At 47.5% G+C, this 15,408-nt stretch overlaps 2 protein-coding genes across 2 annotated transcripts; both read right to left on the minus strand.

Annotated features, from left to right (window-relative positions):
• Positions 1-7,927: 7,927 nt before the first annotated feature.
• Positions 7,928-11,212, minus strand: LOC148885066 (stonustoxin subunit alpha-like). Its single transcript, XM_089018561.1, has 3 exons — positions 10,842-11,212; positions 9,317-10,786; positions 7,928-8,619 (listed from the first exon to the last, which is right to left on the minus strand). The coding sequence occupies exons 1-3, from the start codon at positions 10,927-10,929 to the stop codon at positions 8,084-8,086; spliced, it is 2,094 nt and encodes a 697-aa protein (XP_088874687.1). The 5' UTR covers positions 10,930-11,212; the 3' UTR covers positions 7,928-8,083.
• Positions 11,205-14,529, minus strand: prl (prolactin). The gene is made up of 5 exons (XM_089018562.1): positions 14,418-14,529; positions 13,576-13,688; positions 13,377-13,484; positions 12,502-12,684; positions 11,205-11,764 (listed from the first exon to the last, which is right to left on the minus strand). Exons 1-5 carry the CDS (start codon positions 14,446-14,448, stop codon positions 11,573-11,575), a joined length of 627 nt encoding a protein of 208 aa, XP_088874688.1. The 5' UTR covers positions 14,449-14,529; the 3' UTR covers positions 11,205-11,572.
• Positions 14,530-15,408: the final 879 nt, after the last annotated feature.

Below are 15,408 nucleotides of genomic sequence, written 5' to 3' on the forward strand. Positions count from 1 at the left end.
TCTCCCTTTTTTTCAACTCAGGATCACATCCCCGAGCACGGAGATCACTCGCGTGTTTGGGTTAAAGACAATAAACAATGAGGTCGGACCTGGCGCTTTTTTTGTTTCTCCGAGCGCGGGAAGGAAAACGGCCCCTCGTTCACCGCGAAACCATCACCAGCACCGCAGAAACGCACTGCCTTCAGCCATGATCACGTGCACCAGCATAGCAGAGACAGACGCACCCAGCAGTCAATCCGTTAGCGGTCGTCTTTGTTCCCGATAATTTCCTCCTGGACCTTAGCGGCTAGCTGCGAGGCCATGTTCAAACCCAGATCGCCCACTAAGTGGCGTAAAAAGACGCTAACGCCGCGCTGCAGCCGGCTCCCGCTTGGATTTTGCTAGCTCAAAAGCGTCCGGCTGAAATACCGCCACCGCTAGTTAGCTTAGCTTTGGTTTTGAGGAGATTGTCGGCGGGGACTGCTACCGACGCTCATTTCAGGGTATACAAGGTACAATTGACGCAAGCGGGATTTCCTGTCCTGGCAAGTTGGAATGGTTTTCTTTTGCCCTCCTAAAAGATCCGAAAACGGACGACGCCCCTTTGCGCGAACACCTTGCATGCTAACCGCTTATGGTCACTTTGGGCGACCAAAGCTAACACTCGCTCGGACGACAAAGCAGCGTTCTCGATTGAACGACACCAAGACCGCAACTTGGTTTTAGCGGCCTGCTCTTGCATGACTCTTGCTAGCGCGAAACTTTACTTTCCGAAACGTTAGCCGCCATTTCAGGCGAAGATAGCCTCGCCTGGAGACGCTTCGCCGTCGCAATTAGCAGTAGTATGCAGCGATTGTACGTGTTTGAGCATGGCTTTCGTAGTACACAAAGAGCTCGTGTCCGATGTTTGCGTCACCTTGGCGATTTTTTTTTTTAGTCCGCCGCCGCCGACCGCGTCTCTCACTTTTGTATACTCGTTACGTTATACCTCACCTTTAGGATTAAATAAAACTGTGAACTTGTAAGAGTACACGCTGGTGCGCTTGCTTCAAAAAACATCTTTGACTTATCCAGGGAAAGCATCCGGTGGTCGACACGTTTGTCCGTCCCGCCCGATTGTAACGGCGAGCTAGTTTGTCGTCTGTCGTCACGACGAATTTTCCGATGGCAGCCATTTTCTGGGCTACGACATCTTCGCCGACAAACCACATCATTCAAGCGCTGTTTGTCGGAGAAAGATGCCAATCCTCGCGAGGAAAATGTCCGCACGTGGAATGTAAAATGGTGGTTGTCGTATCGTGAATAACACGGCGCTGAATTTGATGTTGACCATTTACGCGCCGATGTTCCGCTTCTTTTCCTCGCCGAGGTGAAGATTCTTTGTTTGATTAGTCGTCAAAAAATGTGTGCGGTGAGGATTCCGAACTTTTTGTCCATTTTTTTCTTTCTTTTGTCTTCAATTGACACCCAATGACGGTCTGAAAAGAATCTGAGATTTATTTCTGTTGAACTTGAACAACCGCGACAAGGACTGTTTGTCAACGTTGTCTCATTCCGGTTGCGACTCTCACGATAACCTCTCAGAGAATCCTGTTTGGCAGTTGTGCGACTTTCATGTCCAACATGGAATCCATTTATGTCAGTGTTGTATCCGTTTCCAATGCGATTGATATCTGAGTGATTCGGTCTCTGATTCTGACTCTGACTCTGACTCTGATTTTGACTCTGTCTCTGTCTCTGTCTCTCTCTCTGATTCTGATTCCGATGGGTTTTTTTTTTCTGTCCGTTACTTTGAAAATTTGGAATCCTTCCTGTGAACTCGGTACGAGGTTTATTTTCATTGTCATAGCGTTAGCTTTTGGGGGAAAGCTAGCCGGACGCTTCAGAAGGTTCGACATTCAATCGGCCTTCCGCTAGCGTCCATCTTGGCGTCAAACAAAATGTCTCCGTCCGTCTACGCGATGTCAGTGTTGTGACTCTCGCCGTTCGTTGGTTTCACCAAAAACCGCCGCCGTTGACGGTCCTCACGTGGTCCCAGTCGAGGACGTGGTCCGGACTTGAGGAAAGAAACGTGTTTCCATCAAACGCCTCCATGCGTGAACGTGCAAAACGTTTGTAAAGGATTACGCGACTGTGCCAATGTTTGTGACTCTAAGAGGAAAAAAAAACAAATAACGGACTGCTCTTCCTCTGTTACGTCTCTAAAACGTAAGCGTGACACATGAATCCGTTCTTTGACGACTTTAGCATTTCCCTTCTGTGCCGCGAGTCAGCGACCCAGCGAAGAGAGGACTGTCGCCATCACCCGAGCAGGAGTGCAAATTAGTGTCCGAAAGGGTCAAAGTTGAAGGTCGTGATGTCGGGTTTCTTTTCCGATCCCGAGCCGATCAGTTGTGCCTTGAAAATGAAGACGCCCGAGTTCCGTTGGACCGCGATTGGCGTGATGGAGATGTCCGTCCTCTCTTGCTCCTTTTCACTGTGACTGTGGACGGCGCGAGAGGTTCCTGGTGCAGAAGCACTCGCCACTTTCGGCCTGAGTGCAAAGTTGAATGTAAAAGTTGAGCCAGGCGAGGCGACGGTCTCAAAGGCCCCCCGTGAGTGATTGAAGGTGTATTTAATACACGAGTGCTGCTTTGGAAGTGTTTTTCTTTCCGCTTTTTTTTCATGGGCACAGTTGTTGTTTTTTTTTTGTCTGTTTCAAAATCAGTGTGGCACAATCAAAGAATGGCTTCTGAAAAGCTATTTGTGTTTGTGGCTCTGTGATCTATATTTTCAGCATTATTAAAAAAAAAAACAGACCAAAAAATTGGCTGTCAATGCGCATTCTTTGCTTTTGTGTGTGTGTATGTGTGTGTGTGTGTTTGTGTGAGCGTGTGTGTTTGTTGACTTTCAAAGCGCAACACTGCGTGCGATTTATTCATGGAGTGTGAAATGGAAGTGGGAATGTGTGTATACACAGTATATGTATGTATATATACTTGTGTGTGTATGTATACGCAGTATATGTATATATATATGTGTGTGTATATATATGTGTTTATATGTGTATATATATATACAGTAAAGTCTCGTTATATCGATATTCAAGGGAGTCCGAAAAAATATCGATATAACCGGGACTATCGATATATCCGACCCTGTTTGCATGTAATTTTCTCCGTGCGTGCATAGAAATAGTATCGATATAACCGGGACTATCGATATATCCGATATCGATATAACGAGACTTTACTGTATATATATATATGTATATGGATGTGTATAGGGATATGTATATTTATGTGTACATGTATATATGTTTATATATATATGTATGTATATATGTATATGTGTGTATATATGTATGTGTATATATATATATGAATATATGTGTGTATATATATGTATACATGTATATGTGTATATATGTATAATAATATATGTCTGTATGTATGTATACGTATATATGTGTATATATATATATATACTGTATATGTGTGTGTATATATATATATATATACAGTATATATATGTAAATATGTACTGTGTATGTATGTGTGTGTAGATGTGTGTACATGTGTATACATACGTGTATATACGTGTGACTGTAAAGTGTCCTTGAGAGTTTTGAAAGGCACATATAAATGAAATGTATTATTATTATTATGTATATATTTATATATGTATATAGATAGATGGTGTAAAAAAAAAGTGATGAGATTGTTTTTCGTCATAAACGTAGCGTGTGTCAAGTTTGTGGCGTTTAAAATTGAGCAGCAATGTGGGCGTGGTGGCCAATGGAAAAGTTCAGGTGTGCCTGATCTTGTATTTTGTCATATTTAATTGACTTTAATTCCGATATTTTCTGAGTGATGTTTCTTTGAAGGTTCACCTGAACGTCGTCCATGGTTGTCTTTGCCGCTTGCCGTTTTAATTATGGGATGTATTTTCTGTGTTGTGGTGGATACAAACAACTTTGAATCTGTTGACATCGGTGCTAAAAAGAACGGAATGTACACCGCAAAGTCGGACGTGTTCAGGCTTGATATGAACGAGGCTTAATGTTAAAATCTTAAGCCACGCCCCCATCCAGCACTTTAAATCGTCATTAGTTTTTGTTCACGGTTTTTCCACTCCAACTTAGTTTTCAAGTTGAAACACGAGGGGCGCAATCGCGAGCCTCCTTTTTCGATTTGCCCCCCGGTGGGTCGTTTGGACACCTTCTCCGTTGTGGGTGTGATCAAAACCGTTGTGATCTTGTTCCGACGCATTTCCGTGTGGCGAATGGCGCCTCCAAGGCATCAATGCAATCACTACGGTCAGAAGGGTGGCGGATGATATTTTTTTTGGGGTGGAGGGTGGCAAAATATTTCATCCTCCCATCTGCCCTTGCTCATCCGGCTGATTTGGCGGCTGTTGAAGGGGTGATGATGTAACAGTGGGCAGTATTAGCTTCGGCCAATCCAGTCTTTGCCTGACACACACCTCCCCAAAGCCGACCCCCCTTTTGGAAACCCATCAAAAACACTCGGGGCGCAGCTGTTCCAGAGCAGACTGGCTGTCACAGAATCTTCTTGGCTTACGTTTGCTTGGTTCGGTCCGAAGCCTTGGTCAGGTTCCAGCTCGGACCTCCTTGTGTGGATTTTTGGGCCAGCCTGCATGGTTTTTCTCAGGGTACTCCGCTTTCCTTCCATTGGAAAATGCGAGAGACCATGTCAGCCTCCACCGCCAGCCAGATTTAGTTCTGTTTTTACAGACCATGTGCTTAGGACAGTGGTTTTTAAACTGGGTTCGATCGAACCCTAGGGGTTCGGTGACTCGGTGTCAGGGGTTCGGTGGATCCACCCCTCAGTCTACTCTGCAGTTCATGGGCACAGTCATTGAAATTAGGGTTTGGTGAATGAGCATATGAAACTGGTGAGGTTTGGTGACTCCAACAAGATTAAGAACCACTGGCCTAGAAAGTTCAAAACTAGGTACTTCTTTTATGACTTAACACGAAGGCACCCGGACGACAAGAACACGCAGAGTCAACCCCAAAAAAAGCCAATTGTGATCCAAACAAATAGAGGATCACAACACCTCCTAATGATGCTTGAGTATCTGGCTTTTGACAGGTCAGGAGACAACCTGAGCCCCACGGCGCCCCACCGGGTCTTCTGGCGGACATCGTCCTGGAGCTGCGGAACCTCTCGGCTCCTTGGATTCACCTCCCATGCTCTGGTCCCTGCGCCCCATCACTGAGACTGGACTGAGCTTGTCTTCATGAGGTTGGTAAAACTCCGACAAGCCAAAATAAATACTCCGGATCAGCAAAAAAATCGACAGAAATCTAAACAAGTATCAGAACGTGGCTAATATGATCTTCGTCAAAGCCACCTTTCCTGATAAACAGACGGCGCATGAAAACACGTGGCGCTCCTTCCCCCGCGGGTCCACACGCAGACTCCATTACGTCAGCGCGAGAACCTCCACCACTCACAGACGTGTCCTCATATCAACTCCATATGTCGGTCGGAGCAGGATACCACGCAAGCCGCAAAAAGAAGGGCGGACGGCGCGTAATCACCAAACAAACGAGACGGAAAGAAAACACATCAAGTGTGGAGAAATGGCCAATCACGCACCCTGGTTTTGCGACCCTGTAGGGATTTCATTTCCTGGAGGTTTTGGAAACCCTGTGCTACCTGCCTCCCCCCGAAATAGCGTTTGTGAACGTACGCTACTGTAAATTCCCACAGCGTGAGGGGTGGAGAGCGCGGAAAACCTCATTTGAGAGCCGCAAGGTCTCGGTCTGATTAACAGAGAGTGAAAGAGAGCCCGGACATGGCGGCTCATGGAAAATAGCCAAGCGCGGCTTGGCCCAGACCTGGGATCACTTTGAGGCTGGAATGGGTTTGATACCAATACCAATAAACACAACACGGAATAATCCCGGGATATAATCCGCATTCTGGGTTCTGAGCACCGTGGGAGATTAAATAACACGCAACGACACTAGGGCCAAATTTGTCCTCACGTGCGGCGTAGCTTGAGCGCCGGTTAGCGACCTTCCCTTCTTTCAATGACTGTGCCCGCTAACTGCAGACTAGACTGAGGGGTGGACCTCTGCGGCGGAGGATCCGCCGAACTTCTGTGACCGACTCACCGAACCACTGTCCTAGGCACATGGTCTGGAAACAGAACCGAATCTGACTGCCGGTGAAGGCCGACATGGTCTCTCATATTTTCAAATGTTCTTGTCGTCCGGGTCCCTTCGTGTTAACTCACACAACAAGTACCTATTTTTGGACTTCCTAGGCCAATGGTTCTTAATCTTGTTGGAGGCACCGAACCCCTCCAGTTTTATATGCTCACTCACCGAACCCTATTTTCAATGACTGTGCCCACTAACTGCAGACTTGACTGAGGGGTGGACCGCAGCGGCACAGGATCCACCGGACGAACCCCTGAAGCCGCTCACCGAACCCCTAGGGTTCGATCCAACCCAGTTCAAGAACCACTGTCCTAGGCACATGGTCTGTAAAAACAGAACCAAATCTGGCTGGCGGTGACGGCCGACATGGTCTCTCACATTTTCAAAAGAAATGGGAGAAGAGTGGAGTACCCAGAGAAAAGCCACGCAAGCAGGCCCGAAAATCCACACAAGGAGGCCTGAGCTGCGACCTGACCAAAAAGTCAACGGAACTTCTGGTCTTGTTCATTTGTTCTACTAAGCGTGTCGTCTTCTGACCACTGTGATGACCACCTCGGGTTCGATCGAACCCAGTTAAAGAACCACTGGGCTAAACTCCCCGCCGATGGGCTGCCGCGACTTTCAAAGAGACGCGAGAAGACAACACCAGAAACCCCTTGAAGGATTTGATCAAGCGTGTAAACATAAGCAGTGCAGTTGGGAATAACTAGCCCGTAACCACCAGAAGAAAATGTGCTACTAGTCACATTTGCTAGTAGCATTGATGCTAACGCCGTACGTTGGTGAAGTGTGTCACTTGTGGCAAAGACTCCCGGAGACTATTCAGGCGGAAACGTCGTCATGCTCTTGGGACACTGTGTTCTATTCTGCTTTGATTCACTGGGCCATAAAAAAAAGGGGGCGGTTGAAAAATGGGCCTTTGGCGCCCTCGCCAGGGTTAGAAACGAAATCGCAACTTGCTTCACTTGGTCTGCGGTTGTCAAAGTAACACCCGAGGTTGTTGAGCGCAATTGGCCTTTTGGCCATGAGGTCATGAGTACTTCCTGGTAGTCAAAACCCTAGACCCCGCGTACTCCAATGGTTCTAAACCAGTTCAGGTTCTCTTTTAGCGGCCACGTTACAGGTTCAGTTCTGTTTTCAAACAATAACTTCAAAGTATTGTATTTTATTTTCATGAACAATCCAAGGAGCTGGAATAGTATTCGGAGTTCCTTCTCCTTCGACTTTGAATCTCGAGCGACACAAAGACAACGAACGTTGAGAGTCAAAAGCATTTTTATTGTCCATGCCACCTTACAAACCGAGTGACAATCGGGTTGAGCGATAAAGCACACAGAGCGATGCTAGTTCCTGTCAAAAGATCAGAAACTAGCAAACCATTGCACCTTTCGGAATTGCTAATCGCACAGCATGCTAATATAAAGAAAATACAGTCAAACCTGGGTTTTGGAACGTCTTGGTTCTCGAACAATTGGGTTTTCCACCAAACATTTAGTTTTTTTTTAATGGCCCGGTTTACAACCGAAAATGGGTTCTGGACCAAACTGAGCGCACCTGAACAGACCGCTGGACAAATGACTTTTCAAACTGGATTATGGTCGGAAACCCAGGTTGGACTGTAATACAGCGCGTAGACCCCCCCTAGCCTAATCGGCTAAAGTTGAATGGTCTTGTTTTTCCAAAAATTGATCTTTCTCAGATCAGAATTGAAAATATGCAAAACAGGAAATGCAACCCGCGCCACCACACCCGAAAAAAAACCCCATCCAAATAGCGACGGTGGGCCCTGTGAAAGCCCATTTCTTTCCCGGGAGCCGTTTCAGAAGAAGCAACACACAAAGAATTTGATTCCAATTGCTTGTTAAAGGCCCTTTGAATTTTGACAAATGGGAGGCCATCGGAGCAAAAGACGTGTCGCGCGCGCTAAAGCTAAAATGAGAGTTGAGCGTAATTGGATTTGTTATAAACGGCGAAAGCCGGGTAGACTTCTTTGTCGAAAGTGTATTCAAGAGTTTCGATGTGTTTCAGCTTGTTTCCGATGACGCCGTAGAAAGACAAGGTCCCCCCGACGTAGTCCAGATACACGCCGACCTTCTGCGCACCGCCCGTGGACATGCTCTTATAGGGAAGATCGGCCAGCCCCATGGAGATGACGATTTTAAATCTATTACTGGCGTGAATCCCCCAAGAAGTACAAAGGTCGGTGAATTGCAGCTTGAAGAAATCGATGTTCTTTCTCGGGGTGTCGGAATAGGCGACGGCGATCACCACGTGACCCCTCCACTCCACCTCCCAATAGTGGCGATCGCTCAGCGCCTCTTTGCAAAGAACTTGAGGGTGGTCCACAAACCTCTCGCTGCTGAACGGATACGAGCGGACGCTGCCGTAGCTCACCTTCTGGTTCTCCTCCGACAGCGTCAGGTTTTTGTTGGCGGTGGTCTCGTCCAAGGTGAGCTCGGTAGCATCTGGGAGGAGGAAACCTGGTTTCAGACGCCGTTTGGCCTGGGCGGCGTCTATGCTATCTGGATATCTGGCAGGCTATCTAGCTAGCTACCAAGCTGACTATCTATTTGATATCTTTTAGCCAGCTGGCTAGCTCTCTAGCTGGCTATTTATTAGTTATTTATTGGATATCTAATCTCGCTATCTAGCTGGCTATCTAGCTAGCTACCAAGCTTGCTATCTATTAGCCAGCTGGCTAGCTCTCTAGCTGGCTATCTATTCATATTTTTTGGCTAGCTAATCTCGTTATCTAGCTGGCTATCTAGCTGGCTACCTTGCTACATATCTATTTGATATATATTTGCTAAATAACTATCTAGCTGGCTACCTAACTAGCTATCTATTTGCTATCAATATGCTATCTATTAGCTAGCTGTCTAGCTAGCTATCTAGCTGGCTACCTTGCTACACATCTATTTGATATCTATTTGCTAACTAGCTATCTAGCTGGCTACCTAACTAGCTATCTATTTGCGATCGATATGCGATCTATTAGCTATCAAGCTATCTATTAGTTATCCATTAGACAGCGAGCTAACTTTATCTATCTGAGTTATTCCAGGTTGAGTAAACGCTGCCGCATGTGGCTGCCGCTGCTCACCCACAGAAAAAAAAAAATATTATTATTATTATTAATGGTCCAAAGAGGCGGCAACTTACACCAAATGAGATGGTTCCTGTCCGTGATGGTCTTGACCGGAGGGACGGCGGGCGCGGTGAATTTGTCGGTGACCAGAAGGCCGTCTCGGTAATGGTAGATGGAAGAGCCCTTGTACTTGCGATTGCGCATGGCGGTGATGAGGAACTTGACGCTCCCGCTACGCTTCAGCGGTTTGGCGTATTTCAGGAAGGTTCGGGCGTTTGCTCGCATTTCCATGACGGCCTCGTTGGAGAAGGGCCGGTACTCGTCCGCGGATCCGCCCACCTGGGACGTGTCCAGGTAGCGGGCCATGGTGTCCAGACATGGGTCGTTGTCCTCCAAGTTGGTGAAAACGTAGCAAAGAACGTTTTCCACGCTAGCCGAGAGGACCACCCGATCCAGCTCGGACTTGGTCCGCACCACGTAAGCGTTGGAGTTCCCCGTCATCATGTCGACGCAGGACTGGATCACGTTGATGTCCCGTTCTTTGTTATCCAACCACTTGTTGAGGTGCTCGCGGCGGAAGGGCGATCGCTGGGCATCGTCGAAGACCTTGGCCAGGGCGCTCTCGTCTTTTTTGTCCTCGCGGATGGAGGGAAGCTCTGTGGAAAGCGCCAGTTTGAGCGAAGCTTTGTAAAAGGAGCAAAGTTTCTGGAAGCTGACGATGTTCTTGCGGATGATGGGAAAGTCTTGCGAGGCGGCACTGTACAAGCTGTCGTTGCATCTCATTTTCACTTCATTCTCGTCCTCCATGGCCTCCTGGATTTTCCTGGACAGCCCGACGCTGAGGTCCTGGGTCAACGTGGCGGCTTTGGCGTAGAGCATACTAAGGGGGTACAGCCAGACGGCCTGGGGGGCGTTGTTGTCCTCGTCTCCCAAGAGCCTGGGCAGCTCGCAGTAGGTCTCCACCGCCTGGACGAAGGTGGCGGGGTTCTTCTCCAGGATCAGGTCTCCGAAGAAGGTGCAGGTGAACTTGTTTGTCAGGTTTTTCTCCTCTTCCGACAGCTGGATGTTGGCACTGCCCTCGATTTTAAAGCTGGGGATCTTCTTGATCACGGCCTGCATGCTGCCCTGCAGGTCTTGAACGCTGCTGGCGTCCACCTTCGAGCTGTCGAAGACAAAAACGGCGTTTGCCCCGTACAGGATGCCCGTGACCAAGTGGGTGGCCTGTCCGCTCTCGATGACCTCCTTCTGCTTGCTGGTCAGCGGCCCCAGGGCGGGAAGGGACAGCTGCTTGAAGTTGGTGGTGGCTTTGTACTGGAAGGTCACCCGGCTCTGGTTCTTGAATTTCTTCACGTCGTTCAGGTACTTGGCCGAGCCGCCCACTTCCACCAACCCGCCCATGAAACTCATCTTCAGGGAGGCCTCCACGTCCATCAGGGAGGACCTGGATTCGATGGTGTCGGAGGCCGTGATCTTGAAGGAACTGCTCTTCTGGGCGCTGGCGCTGGTCTGGCCGTCCAGCGTGTCTTTGTCCCACAGAGTGAAACCTGCGGGGACAAGGCTCAGATTCTTTGGACCGCCGCCATGAACCTCCGGACCTACCTGGGATCAGCTCGTCTTTGCAGGCGTTGTAGAGCATCCCCAGGGTGAAGGGCTGACCCAGGGCAGACAGTTTCAAGGTCTCGGACATGCTGGCGGGTTCGAAGTTTCGCTGAGGGAAACCGAAGTCGGTCACCTGGCGGAGGTGTGATGTTGTGCCGGTCTCTTTGGAGAAGCTTCTGTGGACTTCCGATGCGGAGAACGCAGCGATTTATCATGACGATCCGCTGCTGGTTTGCATGCCGTCTTTTCATCTTCACTTTGCTTAGTCAAATCAGCAATTTAACTCTCAAATCACCTCGCTGACAACCGTGACGACTCAAGTGGCCCATTTGCGACCTTTTGGAAACTGGCAGCTCCAAACGTGAACACCAAAGCATCCGAAGCCGTTCGCGGCCATCTCTCAATCTCTCGGTCTTGAACGTTACCCACAGGAGTTTGAAAAATGACCTTTTCATGACCTTCATGAAAAATGGAGACGGCATCCCGAAGAAGACGTCACACACAAATAGGAAGTCATGTCTTTAATTTTCACCCCACGGTCGTTTCTTTCAGCGATGAATCAACGATAACGGCAGCTGATTTGACTGTTAAATAACGACGCGAAACCGAGTCCCCGTTCTGACACATCGTCATCTTCTACCCGATTAATTTCCATCAGCCAAAGATTCGGCTTTTTTTTTTTGCCGTTCGGAGCATCCTCCCCCCCCCCCCCCTTGGGCGTTTTTGGCCAATTAGCACATCTGACCTTGCGTTTTGGCTGCCCTGCAACGGAGGACTTTCAAAAAGCTGTCGATCTTGTGCGAATCTCGCCGAAAGCAAGACAGGAGGAAGTGGAATTTGATCAGTTTGGAGAGCTTGTCCTGACCCACGTCGGTGCCGCCCCGGTAGGGCGGCGAGGAAACGGTCTGGGCCGTCGGGTCCATCTGCGGAAGCAAATACATTGACTCATTGGCGGCCATTTTCAAATTTATTCGGGAATTGAAAAGTGTGACGTGGAACATGGCCGACAATACGATGGCATACCTCACCGGTGTCCGAGTCGAGGCCTGCGGGCCATATCTGGCCCACCGCCTCATTTTATTCGGCCCGCCAAAGCAATTCAAACTTCAATGCTCATCTATTGAGCTAGCTAGTGAGCAAGCTAGCCAGTTCTCTTTATAGTCAGCGAGTCCGCTAATCCCTTTCTTAACAGGTGTCAAAGTCAAGACCCAGGGGGGCAAATTTGACCCGCCAAAGCAATTCAAACTTGTGAAATTCAATGCTCATCTATTGAGCTAGCTAGTGAGCAAGCTAGCTAGCATTTGCCTTTTTTCTATGTTAGCGCTTTATTACAACTTCATCTGTTGTTAAAGCGCGATATAAACCAATATGTATGCATTGCATTTTGTCCATCTGCCCCCATTTCAAGCTCAGATAACTCCAGTCCCATATAATTTAGGAATTAACTATTTTTTTTATGACAAAAGAAGAGAATGTCACGTTTCTGACGCCGAATTGAATGTTGATGTCGTCGTAAAACTCAATTTTCTATGGGTCCTGCAATTTGAGTGACAATGACAAAAACCCTGGCACTGTAGTGGACACATGGTCTAGCAGGGAACAAGTTAATGTGATGTTTGCTCATCCAAACCGAATCAAGAGTCATTTTGACCTTGCTTACCTTGCTGGAGACGACGTAGAGGCCGTCCCCCAGGTTCTTGGAGTGCTCCTGCAACTCGTGGACCTTGTTGAGGATTTTGCTTTGGGCCGGATGAGGCAGAGTGTTGGCGGAAGAGGACAAGACCACCAGCGGGTCCACCCAAGCTTGGAGCAAAGACCGAGCCAGCGAGAGCAACTCCGATTCCTGGAAAAGGACAAACGGAACCCGCTGGGCTGAGGCACGCTTGGGATGGGTCTTCAGGTCAGGAGAACACAACTCAAAGTCGAGATGTTGCCGATATGCTGGTGACCGCCATTATTTTGACGTGTACTACCACCAATCGCCACGAGATGTAATCTGTGTTATACTGAATAATAATAATCAGCCTTTCAAAACTCTCAAGGTCACTTTTCAGTCACAGTTTTTTTGTGGGTGAGCAGCGGTAGCCACATCCGCCAGCGTTCACTCAACCTGGAAGTAACTCAAATAGAAAACTAGCCAGCTAGCTAATAGATAGCCAATAGATAGCTAAGAGCTAGCTAGGTAGATAGTCAGATGCGCCATAGGGCTAATAGCTGGCTAGCTACATAGCTAGCCACCCAGTTAATATCTAGCTAGATAGATAGTCATCTAACAGATAGATAATAGATAATAAATAGCAAATCGATAGCTAGCTAGCTCGCCATCTAGATAGCTAGTTGGAAAGATAGCTGGATAGTGGGTTAAATAAAAAGAAATGACTTCTCAGGTTTGCTATGTTTTGTTTGTTACTATGGACGTTTGTTTGTTTTTTTTCATTTTGTTCCTTTGACTTCTTTTTCATACAAATACATTCTGGGCCTCCCGCCTGCCCGCTTTTTAGGGCGACCAGATTGTGACGGAAGGAAGTCTCTTACGGGCACCTGAAGCGCTTGCTCTTTATCGCCGGGCGTCTGCAAAGAGGACGTGTGGCACGCCGACGGCCTGGGCATCATCATCCGACCCACGGGAGGGAAATGGGAGTCCTGCCCGCAACCGAGACGCTCGGTTCAGAGCGGCCACGTGGCGGACCAAACGCCGACCACCGAGGACCACCGAGGACCGCCGAGGACTCACCAGGTCGTGGGTGAGCGTGGTGCTCAGAGAATGAAGTCTGTCCGAGTGCTGAGCGGCTCGATCCAGCAGGTCGCTGAGGGGGACGGCGCTGCACACGGCCACCATGGACATCACTTGGAAAACAAGAAGAAGAAGAAGAAGAAGAAGAAGAAGAAGAAGAAGAAGAAGAAGAAGACCCCCCCCCCCCCCCCCCACAACGTATCACAGGGTTGCCAGAATCGGTTTTTGCTGCAGGTACGTTAGAGTGAATGCTGGCGCGAATGGCTGCCGCTGCTCACCCGTAGAAAAAAAAATATGTGACTGTAAAGTGTCCTTGAGAGTTTTGAAATATATGTGTCTGGAGTTATCTGAGCTTGCAATGAGGGCGACTGTCCAAAATACAATACAATATTTATAATAATAACAGATTTTACAGAACAGAGTTTGACACCAGTGATGAAATGTCTTAGCCAACTAGCTGAATGGAAAGAGAACTAGCTAGCTTGCTCACGAGCTAGCTAGATCGATGAGCATTGAATTTCACACGTGTGAATTGCTTTGGCGGGCCGAATAAAATGAGGAGGCGGACCAAATTTGGCCCGCGGGCCTCGACTTTGACACCCGTGAGGTATGCCATCACATCATGTTGGAGAAAAAGATCTGCATATTTATGTTCTTTAGGATTGTGCCGCGTAGCCGTAGCCTATGCCGGACGACTCCACCGAGAAATTCAAATGACCGGTCGCCGACCAGTCACAAGATTGACCGCAGTGAGTAACATCACACACGCACCAGCAGCAACGTCACATCCCAAAATATCATTTACGACATGATAATATTTTTAAAAAGTGTAATTCTCTTACCGGTGATGAAAGGCTTCCAACCATGAGTCATTTTTGGTTGTTCAGGTTGTCCCTTTTGTTGTGACTTTGTTTTGTTTTTTCGCCTGTTTGCGTTGACTCCCGTCGGCGTCCATTTTTATACGCGTTCTGCTTGAAGCGTTTGCTTATTCAAGCGAGGACGAGACCGCGCGCTAATTTGGACACCATGAATAAAAACATTGCGTGTTCCTCGCAATGTTTTTCAATAACTTTGTGACGTCAATTGTTCTCATTCATAAATTCGTTTTTAAAACATCTAAATTACATTAAAACAGAGTATCAAATAGGTTCAAATGGAGTATACGTATAATTAACAATAATATCATTATATAAACATAAGCTCTCTATTTGCTAACTATTTTACTCGCTATCTATCTCGCTGGCTAGCTTCTATTTATTATCTAGCTGGCTAGCTATCTAGCTATCTATCTATGTACCTCTATTTGCTATCTAGCTGGCTAGCTAGCTAGCTTTCTATTTGCTATCTAGCTGGCTAGCTATCTAGCTAGTTACCTATCTAGCGCTATTTGCTATCTAGCTTGCTATCTATATAGCTAGCTAGCTCTCTATTTGCTATCTATCTGGCTATCTATTTAGCTAGCTAGCTCTCTATTTGCTATCTAGCTAGCTAGCTCTGTATTTGATATCTATCTGACTATCTATCTAGCTCTCTATTTGCTATCTAGCTGGCCTGCTAGCTATTTAGCTAGCTACCTCTCTATTTGTACCTCTCTATATCTATGATAATAATACATAATAATACACATTTTTTGGGGAATTGAAAAGTGTGACGTGGAGCGCTATTCCCGAATTTGTTCAGGTTTTGTTTTTTCATGCTTGGGTGCTGATAAAGCGCTGGCCGTGACCTCTGGCAATGTTTTTCCCTTCCACGAGGGGACAGCATTCCCCTTTTGTCCATGTTAGCACGTTGTTCCAGTTTCTGCTGTTGTTAAGGCGCTACACAAATCAAATG

The sequence above is a fragment of the Hippocampus bargibanti genome, linkage group LG17, assembly GCF_051943395.1.
Source record: "Hippocampus bargibanti isolate YZ-2025 linkage group LG17, ASM5194339v1, whole genome shotgun sequence".
Classification (NCBI taxonomy): Eukaryota; Metazoa; Chordata; class Actinopteri; order Syngnathiformes; family Syngnathidae; genus Hippocampus; species Hippocampus bargibanti.